Below are 13,885 nucleotides of genomic sequence, written 5' to 3' on the forward strand. Positions count from 1 at the left end.
TGAGCTCTTAGGCAGAAGTTCTTCCCTGTGAGGGTGCTGAGGCACTGGCACAGGTTGCCCAGAGAAGCTGTGGCTGCCCCATCCCTGGCAGTGTTCAAGGTCAGGTAGGATGGGGCTCTGACAAGCTGGTCTAGTGGAAGGTGTCCCTGCCCATGACAGCGAGTTGGAACTGGATGATCTGAAGGTCCCTTCCAACCCAACCCATCCTATGATTCTGTGACCTGCAACCCCCAGTGTAGGACAGTGCTGTCACACCAGTGCTGGGAATCTGGGAGGAAGGTTTTGTCCCATTATAGCTCTGAGGGCACTGCTTCTCATGCTCTCCAAGTAGGACACAGAGCATGCAGCAGAGCTCCAGCCCTGCACTCACCAACCCATGTATTTCAATTTTATTAGTCCAGGACAGATTCTGGCATCATTGCTCAGTCTGAATAGTGGGTGACAGTTACTTCATTCATTTAATGGAAGTATTGGTAGAGAAGGGTCTGTTTAATACTAATACAAGTGCCAGAGTTTTGGCATTTGGGGTTCATTATTTTTTTTGGTCATTATATGTAAATGATACAGTAAATCTAGGGGGAAAATTGGAGTCCAGATCTTGCAGACTGAGACATTCAAGGCCAGGCTGGATGTGGTTCTGAGCAACCTGATCTAGTTGAAGATGTCCCTGCTTATTACAGGTAGTTAGACTAGATGACCTTCGAAGATCCCTTCCAATCCAAACTATTCTATGATTATATTATTCTATAACTCAGTTTATATTTCTTAAACAAGCTAACCCTTACTGCCAGATCCATTTATGGCAGCAGAGAAATACCAATGAGATTATGGATTTTTGCTTATGACTTATCGGAATGAATCCCCTGACTATTAGAAATGCAGTACACTCGCTAGGGCATCTCATCTTCCCTTGTGCCAGTGTTTCCAAAATCTGGATTTGGAGGGGTGTTTTTTTTGAACATTCAGAAGAGCAAACAATTTAGAGTAAAAGTTCTTTAAACACTTGGTATCAGATGTTTCTATCCGGTGTCACTATAAAGAATAGAATAAGAAACGTGATTCTATTGTGTATTGTGAATATATCTATTGGTCATACTATACCCAGATAAACACATCAGTCTCAAGATGATGGCTGCATCATTTCATAGCCACCACACTTTGGTGATAGATTTAGATTTTATGTGATACTACGATCCAGAGTAAGAAAAAAACCCGTAACTGAAAAGCCCTGCTTTTGTTACTAGCATAGCTTAGAACATGATTTCCTCTTTTTAAAATGCATTACTAAAGCTGTAAGTAAGGCAACACTTATAAACACTGGATGATGGCAGGGGGGTTGGAGCTAGGTGATCTCAAGGTCCTTTCCAACCCTAACAATTCTATGATTCTATGATTACACTGGATATTTTTTTTCATAGAGTGCTTTCTTTTCTTTGTAGCTGAAATGCACAGTGACAGCATTATCCTACGAGATGACTTTGACTCTTACCATCAGCAAGAACTGAATCCTGCCATGTGGTGAGTTTCAGACTTCTGCTTTCCTTTATATACATTTGAGTAAATTAAGACATTTTAGTTATCACACAGAAGTACTTGTATTACGTTAATTCCTAGATATCACAGCTCACATTAGTGTAAGTTTAGGTGTGGTTTTGCTCCATTGGGACCTAAATACCTTAGTTTATTAATTAATTGATTAATGAGTGACTGAGGAATTTTAAGCCCATTGAAGTGAGTGACAAATTCTCACTGACTTCAAATTTTGAATTAATCCAAACATAGAAAGGAGTAGACCTGAGATCAGTAAATGTTTTTGTATGAAGATTCTGATTTCTTAAAATCATAGCTTTTGATGGAGACGGTGATGAATTTCAGTAATTAAACTTTGTTTTTGTCAATTATTTCTTTTTTATTTCTTTTTTATTTCATGTTCATGTAGCGCATATTTCTGGTGAAGGTAACTATAGCAGAAACTCCTTATAAACTGAAATCAAATGTTTCTAAAGTATCCAAAAGAAAAAAAATAACCTAAATTAAATATTTCTATCTAAAATTCAGCTGCTGAAAACATTCAAGGTTGATTATTTTTTTCTTACCTTTGTGGAAGGCAAACTTTTGAAAAACTTTTGTATTGTATAGGAAGGAAAACTCTTCCCAGCTCTATACAGCAGCTCCCAATTTCTGGGTTTTTTTTCAGTCAGTGGGATTCCTGACTAATGTAATGAATATTATCACATTGGAAACAGCAAGCACAAGTTGTTATCAGTCTTTAACCAGTAGGGGCTGTTGGAGGATCTCAGGATTCCACATGCGTAACAAGGCAAGCACAATTCAGGACCGGTCAAGCAGAAACTTTAACTGTGATCATAGTGAGAGAACACTCTGACAGCATCTCCCCTCTGCTCCCCTGTTCTCTGTCAAGTGATTGCAGAGACCCAACCCATACACTGTATCAGAAAACAAGGAAAGAGATGAGGAAAAACAATCAGTTCTATGTTAATAAAAGCAAACATCAATCCCTTGGAGAGTTGGACTCCTTAAATCACTGCCACAGTTTCTAGAACTTGAATAGTAAATAATAGGACAATATGGAAAGATAGCTGTTGGCGAAGCCTATGGGAGTGATACACGCAGTGTTCTATTAGCTCGGAAGTGGGAAGTTCAACACCATCACAGACCGTTAGCTTTCAGTCAAACAGAATGTTCTCTTAGCAAAGCTTACTCTTAGTCAGACCCCTAAATCTTAAATACCAGTGATTTTGCCACCACAGTAATCACAATGATACAGTACCGTTTCATATGATGTATGAATGTATGTCAAAAAAGGGGAAGTTATAGGTCTCTTGCAGTACAAAACTGATGTAAAATTGATACAAAACTGTATAGTGATATACTATTGGTCATACTGTACTGAGATAAACACATCTATTTGTCTTAAAATGATGTTTTGAAGGTTGGAGTCGCCTTTTTTTTTTTTTTTTATATATGAGATTGCTACTGAGTTTTCTATTCCTTCCAATCCTATTTCATAAATATAACTAATCTGACTGATTTAATTCATACAAGGCACAGAAATATTTTACTGGGCTAGTTTATCTTGTTCAATGAAATTCTTGATGGACGTTTTAGCATTTCTTAGTTAGAAATACATATGTTCTGTGAAATCTGACTTCATTTTACTTTTCATGAAGACCTGTCACAGATTTCCATCTCTGCAGGTCTTTACAATTTCACCATCTTATGTAAAAACATTGTGGTGTATGAAATTTTATGGATATTTTTCTTTTGCACATACTTACTGTAATACTTTTTAATATATGCCTGCTTACTTTTCCTCCTTTTGTTTCTTTTTTATCATCTTTCTAAATGTTTTTCTGGACAGATGCATTAAGGACCTTCAATACTATAATATAAAAACCCCCTCTTTCTTTATGAAAATGAATAGATCAAGGACTCTTAATGGGTTACAGAATAGCTGCCAAGGTAGATAGCTTTAGCAGCAGTGTGTTAAATGGACTTGAGTGGAAAGAAATTAGAGAAGGCATTATTTCCTTCCAGATGCCTCATAACTCAGAGGGTCTGTCTGCTGGGAGCCTCCATAATTTATTTATCTTTTACTCTCTTATCTTTAAATTCATCCTTGTTTTACAGAAATCTCAACAGAGAAATTTCAAACTAAAAGAGACAGTCTTCTGCTCCTTTGTTCCCAGGATTTGGATTTGGTCCCCCTGGAATAACCTTGACCTACCTTAGCTGGTGGGTGAGCTCAGAGAGGTGTGTGCTGGAAGAGAGAATCCCAGAGCTCATCACAATCCTGAGACAGATTTTTCTGTAATAACACCAGAAATCCAACATCTGCAGCAATGTTAAATAGAAGTGGAGCACAAATGAAAGAAAACTGTAATGAGGTGTCATGAGCTTTTCTGCACAAAGGATTTCTACAGTAGCTCTGCCTCCAATGAAGACCCACTTAGTGGCAGAAAGCTCATCTCATTTGATTGTCTAGTGGGAGTTAAACCAGGGATTATTAACAGTTTATGCCATCCACCCTAGAATTGCATTTTTTCCCCCTGGCAGCTGCTAAAATCCCATCTTTACCACAAACAATTGCAGTAACTGCTAGAGCAGTATTTCTATCCCTGCTTGGTCCCCGGTCTGCTGTGCTCAAAGTGTGTGGTAGCAGCTGCCATGTGTGCACAGACACCCCAGCAGTGCCGTGTCACCAGGGGCCAGTTACACTAAGCCACTCTAATAATTTCTTAAACCATTATTTGTGTAAAGATGAAAAGAGAAGTGTTTGTATTTTCCTATGATCTTTTCTCCACAAATCCTACATAACCCTGGCTTGCATGTGATTAACATTGTCCCGCTCCTCCTGATCCCCATTCTGGCATATGCAAGGACATACAGTCCAAATACACAAGCAAAGCATTTTATAGCTTCTGTGTGTGCCTATTTTTATGAGTCCCAGCAGAGCCTGTGTGTCACTCCATCACTGGGAGAGGCCTCACATCAAATAAATAGTTTGCACAAGGGCACTGTATGATTTCGAGAGTGACTGCCTGGTTTTGATGGATTTCTGCTCTTTCAAATGCATTAAAAGATACATCCTACCCAGCAACCATCTGTTTCTTCAGAGGCTCAGGAGAAGAGAAGGAGAGGCTTCAAGGGTTTAACTGGAGCTGCAAGGGGAAGAGAAAGGGAAGTTTTGGATGGGCTCTTTGTCAACAGAAAAGTCACAATATCTGAGAATAGATTCCTGACCTAAATTACAGTTCAGTGATTGAAAGAAAACACAATAAACTGCTGAAGTGGGAAAGGACAATGAGAAGAGGAAGCAGCAGGAGATCAGGTATAAGGAAAAGGAAGTAGGGAGGATTTCTGTGCTGGGAATCCAGGAATGGGAGCATGTCTCACTTCTCATTTTGTTGGGACTCAACAACCACGAGAATTTTCTTGCGTGGTGTGTCCCACTAATTTTTATATTCTTTTCTTCCAGCATGCAGTCATGTCAGAATATGAGTATTTCCATAGTCCCCAACCTGTAGGCACAGGTCTGCTTACTTAAGCAAAGATTTCCCCATTTCTTGGGTATCATTTGCCACTAACTTTACAAAGATCTCTTTGGCTTGTGAAACAAATATGCTTTACACATTTATAGATGTCAAATGTATTTTATGTCTAACATGTATTAGCTGTGGAAGTTAAGGTAGGTGTCTCCTACTCCATGATAAATCTAGCTCCAACGGCCATGCTGAGCAGTTCACAGCTGACTTGTGGAACCAATTAGACAATAGTGTTTAGTGCATTTTTCAACCGAAAGTCTAATAGTACAGGTGATTGGTGGTCCATGAGACTTGCTCAAAGCTGGCAGGAATGTGTTAGTTCAGAAAGCTCAGGAACCATGGAAGTAATTTATTTCCTCTGTAGGAAAAAGGAATCTGCGCCATGTACTACTTGCCAGGGGAGGGCTGGGGAATGGCTGGATGAGAAGAGGTTCAATATGGGTGGTATCTGGAAGACTGTCTAGGTCACTGAGTACCTGTTTCTGTGACCGTCTTGCCTTCATGTAACCTCATGAAATTGCAGAGGAGAATATGTAAAAAGTGCTATGTAAGAAACAGGCCAACTAAGAACAAATCTAGGAAAACAAAATGTTTAAATCTGTGATAAATGATTTAATGTTGAGACAAAAGGCGGGGAGAAGAAACATAAATTAGTAAAGAGGTGCTGGCATTAATGTATGTTTCTGTAGAAAACATTTTAAATAGTGGTACTGCAGACAGCACAAGATTCAGTGCATTTAAAAAAGAAAGACCATACAGAAGCTTGTTGCTGGCTAAACTCCCCTTCCCAACTCAATGCCATGTTTCATCTCAAAGCCAAACAGCAATCACTTACAGAAAAAGAAAAGAAAAACTTAGCATTTAAAATCAATCAATAAGAAACAGGTTCCATCACTTCTTCGTGTAATAGGAGAAATGGAGAGGTACAGTGATATTTCCAGTGGCAAAGATATGGAGGAAAGCTTTGTGACAGGAGAGAGAAGTCCTAAAGTGGTTTCAAAATTGCACTAAAACTGTGGGATTAAACTTCAGAAAGATTTATGTTTAAAAATCTCTTGGCAGCTTGAGATGTTTATCTCCTTTATAGTCCAGACATCACTAAAAGCATCAGTCAATATAATGTCCACAAACTCAGGTACTGTAGAGGGAAAAAAGATGACAAATAGGGATGAGGAAACAGCAGATGTTTCCCCTTCAGCAAAGCAAAGAACAATAGCAGAGAGAGATGGGACTCTCTAAGCCAGAGATGAAAAGGATGGCATGTCTGCAGAGAAGACATCTAGATGAATATGACACATATCAGCATCGGCAGTGAGTACCAGCTGTGAAGAGAAAGCTGAAGTGATTTCAACGTGCTAAGATTTTAGACCAGGCAGGTGAGAAGAATAATATGAAAAGCTATATGAAAAGCTGCACCTAGCCAAGGTGATTAATACTGTCTCCTGTTTGTATAAATGAAAAAGAAATTAACCTTCCTGTCTACACCAGGAGAGGAGCAAATTAGATCATTTCTAAACATGTAATGCTATGACGATGATCTCAGGAACAGCAGATCAATTATCTTATTCTTCATGAATTCCTGTCAAGGTAATGAGCAATTTATTGTCAGAGGTAATGCATTTCAAAGAGACCACAAAGGTTTGAATCAGGATTGCCAGCAGCCGTCCAATTTCTTATGAGAGGAGTCATCCTAGTAAAGATGAGTGATGATGAAAGAGCTGCATTAGGACAGTGTTTCTGGATTTTCAGACAATATTTCACAGTCCACATTACAGAAGTAAACAGGTGAACAGCTGAATTACTTTGCATTCATTGAAATGTAAGAATAAAAAAATTTAAATACCCCTTGTATTATCTAGCCTGACATTTCACAAGGCATGATATGGTACCTACATTGTACTTATAGGCAAAGTTTTCCTACCATACCTGTCTTTCCCTGCATATACCAGGAGTTCAGGCAGATGCTTTACTATAAAATTCCAAAATATAGGGGCAGATAATGAAAATAATTCTCATAAATAGCTAGAATCCTACAGAATTGCGGGTATTCTTCTAGTTCTTATCTCTCTGTTCTTCAGTTATCAGAGTTAAGGGATTAAGTGAAATTTAGATAGCAGCAAAAGACATCCTCCATGAACTCCATTTCTGTACTTTCTCTTAAAGTACAATTTCATTCACTCAACACTCTCTTCTTGGCTTATATTGAGAAATGAAATTGTAGGCCGACTGTGGCTTCTATAAGTAAATATTCACTCCTTGAAGTCAATAGGAACTATATTACTTTATTAGAGGATTTAATTTTGTTGCTCAAATTCAAAGTCCTAAATGTTATTAGTGTGAACTGCTGAATGACTTTATTGACATGTCTATACGGGAAAAAAATCAAGGATTTTTTACACCTGACTTCATTTCAGGAAGTGGAGCTAAAACCAGCCTTTAATAAAACCCCAGAATAAGGGAGAGATTTGGAAAGTGGGAATAAGGCATTCATCTTTGACTTCAGTAATGGAATTGGGTATAAGAAAGCCCAAGGATTCACCCAGGACCAACTGAAGAGACCCAGAATAACAAGTGCAATCAATTATTCATCACATCTATGCATCTGAAAATCTACCATCTACCACTCAGCAGAGCTCAGCACTCACAGACCTGCAGGGCATTGTACAATGCCCAGTGTTAACCCATTCTGCCAAAAGTTACCCACACTTGGCTGCCCTGGGAAGCCAGGACAGTGGGAGGAGTTTGTATGCTGTGGGAGCAGACCAGGAGGAAGCTTCATTTAGTCAAACACATATGTCAAAAATTAATTTAAACAGTATTTCTAACCACTACTTAGGTTTGCAGTGGCCCATCCTCCCTTCCTCATGCCTTTTGGATGCAGGGCCACTGCAGCAAAAAGCTGTCCCAGCCCCATGGGGTAGCCAACAGCACTACCAGCCTCTTCCGTGACGGGGTGATGATTTTCACTATGCAGGAATAGAAAATTCCTGCTCGAAGCAGTTTACAGAAAGACTTGCAGAGGTTTAACACAACACTTATTGATGAAAAGACAAACAAGAAACACAAATTAGGAAGAGGGGTAAAAAAAAAAGAAACCAAGGAAATTTTCACAGGAATCAACTATACATTGACAGTATGTATCATTTACCTATGATCAATTGTGATCATTGAAAACTCTATCATACATGTTGACAGCAAGTCCCTATATCCTTGGGATTTCTTCCTTTCCGTACAATTTCCTGTAAGATCTGCTACCCAGAAATTAGGCAGACAGTGAAAAGACAAGAGAAAACCAAATCTTTGCATGCCATTAAATTACATAGGGAGTGTGTATATGGGAATGTACATGTGTGTACATTCCCATATACACAATGTGGCATTATACATCAGAAAGGGTGGCCAGGTCTGAGGCACCCTGTGCGAGAGAAACCAAAGAAAAAGCTTCCTAAACACCCCTTACGTTAAGTCCATTGCACATAAAGCTAATAACACCAGTTATCAAAGCACAGACAAAACCAGCAAGAAATAAGAAGGTTTGGAGTGAGTTCGCTCTTCCTTACAATGGAGTTGCTCCGGGAGCAAATGTTTACCTGTAGGTTTGATGTTAAAGCTGAGCTTTGGTTGCCCAAAGGCAATGTTGTTCAGCCCCATTGCAGACAGCTCATCAGGGGCTGGGAGCATCTCCATAGTTTCTTTAAAACCTGCTGCTCATGCCAAGAGCTGATAATCCTGATCCTTGAAGCTGATAGTCTTTCCCTCTGCTCCACAGCCAGGCTGCCCACAAAGTTAATTGTCTTAGCAGCATTTACCAGCGTCTCTGAAATTTTCTTCCTACTTTTTCCTCTAAAAGGTGAGCAGAGTGGCAGTTCTCTGTTACTAAGAATATGGGATATGATAAATACCAGTAGAAAGCAGCAGTAAGACCTGTGTTACAGTAGCTGGGCTAGAGGAGCCTCTTGGTGCCCATTTTGTGTAGGGTGTGCAGTCTTGCACACTCTTTGGGTAAATAACCCCACAGGCAGGACAGAGGCTGATCCTAACCCCTTCTCCTGAGCCTCCTGTATGGCAGCTCTGCAGTGGTGGGTTTACATGCAGTGTATCAAATGTGCAGTAAGGATTTTGGAAGAAGAGTAATGTCAGGGTAAATTATACATGTAAGATTTCAATATAGTTTCCCAGGGTGTATGCTTTTGCAGTTGACAAGCAGGGATTCTCTCCCTTTTTTTTGAGGGATGACAATGTGCAGAGAGCAATTACTTATTCACAGGGGGCTTTCTCAAGAGGTGGCTCTAGTACATCAAATGTACAGTTGCTCAACCATTATGTTCAACACCATTGTAAAAAACAGTCCAGTTGTCTGAGTGCCAAGATGTCTTACGTTGCAGTTTACAAGCGCGATGCAGCCTCAAATGTATGGTTTCTGATTTCTGTTTTGAACATGGTGTGTTCTTCCTGCAGGTATGAATGCAGCAACTGCGAGGTTGGAGAGCAGTGCGGTGTGATAATGCACGGCAACGCTGTCACTTTCTGTGAGCCATATGGTCCCAGAGAACTGGTAAGTGAACGCTGGCTCATCTGCTAGGGCTGGAACTGCAGTCTATGAATTGAGGCTGTGTCAGCTGTGAAGATGTAGGTGTGCTCTGAAAGTTTAATGTTCAGCAGAGAGGCTTTTAAACAAGGTGCTAGGGCCATAGAAGAGCACCTGAGGAACATCCCAGTGTTTTAAGCTATAGATGCTAACCAGAGATTATTGCAGTAGTTTGCAAGGGAAGGTCTCTTGATCCAGTGTAACTCCAAGTTATTTGAGGTACCATTAAAAAACTGGAAAGCAAGGAAATAGAAATGTGTTGTCAAACTGGCATCATTCTGTTTTTATTTCCTACAATGAAATAGAGACAAGGTTCATACTTCTTCTCTTGTTTTATTAGCTGTGCCCTGTTTTTTGTTGTCACTGTTGATAAATTTTAGTTTGGTTGTAAAACATCACTTGTGAACAATGTATCCTCTAGACTTAGTGCAGCCTGGAGCAAGGACCATCCAGTCTCAGGAAAGTGTATCTAACAAATTGAGTCATGATGGAGGGAGCAGAATTTATTTCTTTGTGGTTTGGTTATAAAATTGCTGTAAGAAACAGCATGGTGCAATTTGTGTCATCTTGGAATCATGTGGATGTGGAAAATTAATTGAAAGATGTAGAACCAATGCCCACATGCATGGGCAGCTAAAAGCAACGATGTACATAAAATGGGAGTTTTGGAAAGAACTGGAAAATTAAAAGGCCAGCTCAAAACCTGTGTAATTTAAAATTAATTTTTATGTTTTCAACAGTCTTCTGAGTGCAGGGAGAGGCTGATTAGAGCTATTTGAAGAGTGTACATGGAAGAGGGCAGTAAACCAGAAGTGGTTTTCTTCAGGCACCTTCATTCCAGACAATGACAATTCTTTTCACAGGGTTAATTTTACGTTGTTAATTGAGACCAGAATTTCACAAATGCAGTGCAGATATTGCTGGTGTAGTGACTGAAAGTCATAAACATATAAAAAAATAATTTAGAGGTTTTACTAATACAAGAGAATTTCCCTCACAGTCATCTCTGCTGAGGAATCCTGACAGGGATGCTAAATTGCCTCTCTTCTACTTTGAATCCTATTTCAATGCACTATGTATGTTTTGCTAACTGCCTTGAGAAGAGATGTATTGTTTTATGTCCTATGCAAAAATTAAGTAACACCACTAAGATATTATTCCCAATTTTTAAACTCATTTTTAGCTGTTGTATTGAGCATAGGTAACACTCCTTGAAAAACAACCTACTTCTGACATTTAGCAAACCCAGGGTCCCAGCTCTGGGGGTTTGAAATGTCATTAATTAGCTGTCTTCTCCCTGCTGATATCTAATTTAGACTATCTTTAGCAATCATGAATTGCTTCAAAATCTAGTGCGGGACTGTATTTGTTTTATTACCGTGTGGTGAAATAGCACCACCATGGCATCAGGAACTTGGAAAAAAATATTACGATGTCAAAATGGTGTGATTAAATAACCACCTAAAAAAATCATCATGCCTATAAACAGCAGCCTTGTAATGGAAGTGTTTATAAATATTGTGGCAGTGTTGCAGAAAAATCCAGTCCTTCTGAAAGAACGTGCTGATGGCTCAACATTTTGGATGAGCACAGGATGGTTTTCATGGCAGAGGTCTGACCTAAGTTTGTTTTTGAGTATGGACATAGGTTTAAATCCCTGTTTTCTTAGAGCCAACTTATTTCTGACATGTAGTCATGTTTCAGCAATTTCACAGCATACCTCTTCCTGTCACAAATTTTAAAACCTTGTTCATGTATCCAATCATTATGCATTTTTAGTCTACCACTTTGTCGTGGTTTAAACCCAACCACAAACCTCGTCCACTCACTCCCCCCCCTTCTTGCCCTCCCCCTGCTTCTGGAGGGGCGGAGAGGAGAATCAAAAAGAATGCAACTCCCATGGGCTGAGATAAGAACAGCCCAGTAACTAAGGTATAACACAAATCACTACTGCTACCACCAATAATAATAGCGCTAAAGGAAATAACAAGAGGAAAGAATACAACACCTCAACACCAGCCGACCAATAACTCACCCCACTCCCCCCAGCCAAGCACCGACCAATACCTCATCCAACCCTGCAGTCCCAACCCTTCTGGGTAACTCCAAGTTACATCCTGGGCATGACGTGCTGTGGTATGGAATACCTCTTTGGCTAGTTTGGGTCAGGTGTCCTGTCTCTGCTTCCTCCCAGCCTCCCCTCCTCCCTGGCAGAGCATGAGGCTCAGAAAGTCCTTGGCCAGATCAAACATTCGAGCAGCAACTGAAAACATCGGCGTTATCACCACTGTTCCCAGGCCAAAAGATCAAAACACAGCACTGCACTAGCTCCTAAGAAGGAGAAAAATGACTGCTGCTGCTCAACCCAGGACACACTTTTACTAGTTGAATCCTATTCTGTCTCTGTTTGAAATGGCTCTTGAAATTGCTGTTCCCATTCATGGCTGTTAGTGCTACATTATTGCTTTAAAATACTTAGTCAAGAAGAGTTGAATTTGCAAAATGTATTATATCAACAGCTGTGACAGCCACCGGTTTGCTTCCTTGACCTCCTTCTCTTCTCCTGACTTTCAGCAGCTGCCTGTTACTGCAGGCAGAGGCTTTTTAATGCCAACTGTCTGTATCTGTTGGTGAGAATTTACTACAGGCAAAATCCCGGAAAGATGTATAGCTTCAGAGATGTTGCAAGCAAAGGAAAATAGCTACTAAAGGCTCCCTGCCAGCCTCTTTGCAGTGTCTGAACTTAGAAGTTCTGTGCAGAACTTGGCAAAAAGTTTTAGTGAGTCCAGTGGTTTTTTTCTAAAGCATTACTGAAGTGATTCACAAAATAGTGTCTTTTAAGTCTACATGAATCCCTCTTCTGTGATAACTGATACATTTAATTTCTTGGTGATACGAACCACTGAACACTGATAGGGGGTTTAGTTTTCAAATTAGAAGTTGCACAACATAATTAATTGAACGTAAGCTAATATAATAGGTACTCATAACTCAAGTCAGAAAGCACTATATTATTTGGCATAAGTGTGATACCTAATACTAAATCAATCTTGACAGAATGGACTTAAATGGCAGGGTGAGGATATTTTTTAAGGAGTTACGTAAATTCAGATTCCCTATCTTTGCTTAAAGGCTAAAATTACCTAGTAGGAATATTTCAGAGAAAGGAAAACTTTATTTTAAATAAATATTATGTACAGGTAGTTCTAGAAGTTGCTGTTTGACATGATTGTGAAGCCTTTGGAATCTGTCTCACTGAATCTGTCTAGTTCACAGAGCATTAGTAGTTGTGATAAATTTGCATGCACCCCTCTAAAGCACAGGTGGTCTTGTTATCAGCTAATCTTCCCATTCTTCAATATTTTTAAAAGAAGTTCCTTTCTGTATGTAATACGTATGTAGAAAAGAAACAAAACACACCAAAACTCATGCCAACTAATGCAGGTCTCCATTATTTTCAAAGTAATAATTTCATGAATACTTCAACTAGGTGCACACTGCCAATGGAAGTGCCATTTGCTCTCTGCATCACTGCCTGTGTCCTCCTGCTGGGGGGAGAGATGGTATTTGTATGAGTTTTGGTGGGCTGCATGGCAAACCACACTAGCAAATGAATCTGGGTTAAAACAGACTCACAAGGAAAAAGTCTGTTAGTTTAAAAGAAATAAACCATTTGAGCTGATTTAACATGTAGCTACTCAAAAGTTGGTACTAGTACATGGAAGGGAATGGAGGGAACTATCACCTACAATTTATCAATCATATACATTTGCACATACATTCTGAATATACATTTGCAAACATATGGAAAATTCAGTCTCCAAAGACAGAAAAGCCAATACAGGTGACTGAGAGATAACATTTGTTCTGCGTCAAGGAAGTCCCAAATAACAGTCAGAAAACATCTGCTTTTAGGACTAGGTTTTGTTCAGTATCATGCAGCAATGCACAGGGTAATAAAGGACTTCAGACATGAAAGAGATTTACCAGCAGTTTTCATGTTTATCTGTATAGTAGATAATTAAAGAACGCGGGAACACCTGATAATGGAAGAACTTCTGCTTTCACCATGTGACTCAAATGAAATTATCCAGAAATTGTGTTGTTCATCATTACAAAATGCTGATAAACTTGCTTTTGGAATACTGCCATGGTTAATGTGTGCTTGGAAGAATGTAGCATCTTCACTGAGTGTAATCTTTACATGGCTGCTGGCTTTTTTTGAAAATGA

The 13,885-nt window shown here is 39.4% G+C and overlaps 1 protein-coding gene across 2 annotated transcripts in view; it reads left to right on the forward strand.

Annotated features, from left to right (window-relative positions):
- Positions 1-13,885, forward strand: part of RELN (reelin) — a 289,653-nt gene that overhangs the window by 125,025 nt on the left and 150,743 nt on the right. For both annotated transcript variants that reach the window (XM_065666462.1, XM_065666471.1), the window contains exons 6-7: positions 1,440-1,518; positions 9,525-9,621. In XM_065666462.1, coding sequence (XP_065522534.1) covers positions 1,440-1,518; positions 9,525-9,621 — 176 coding nt within the window. The remainder of the gene's footprint in view (positions 1-1,439; positions 1,519-9,524; positions 9,622-13,885) is intronic.

Source organism: Lathamus discolor, chromosome 1 (genome assembly GCF_037157495.1).
Source record: "Lathamus discolor isolate bLatDis1 chromosome 1, bLatDis1.hap1, whole genome shotgun sequence".
Lineage (NCBI taxonomy): Eukaryota > Metazoa > Chordata > Aves > Psittaciformes > Psittacidae > Lathamus > Lathamus discolor.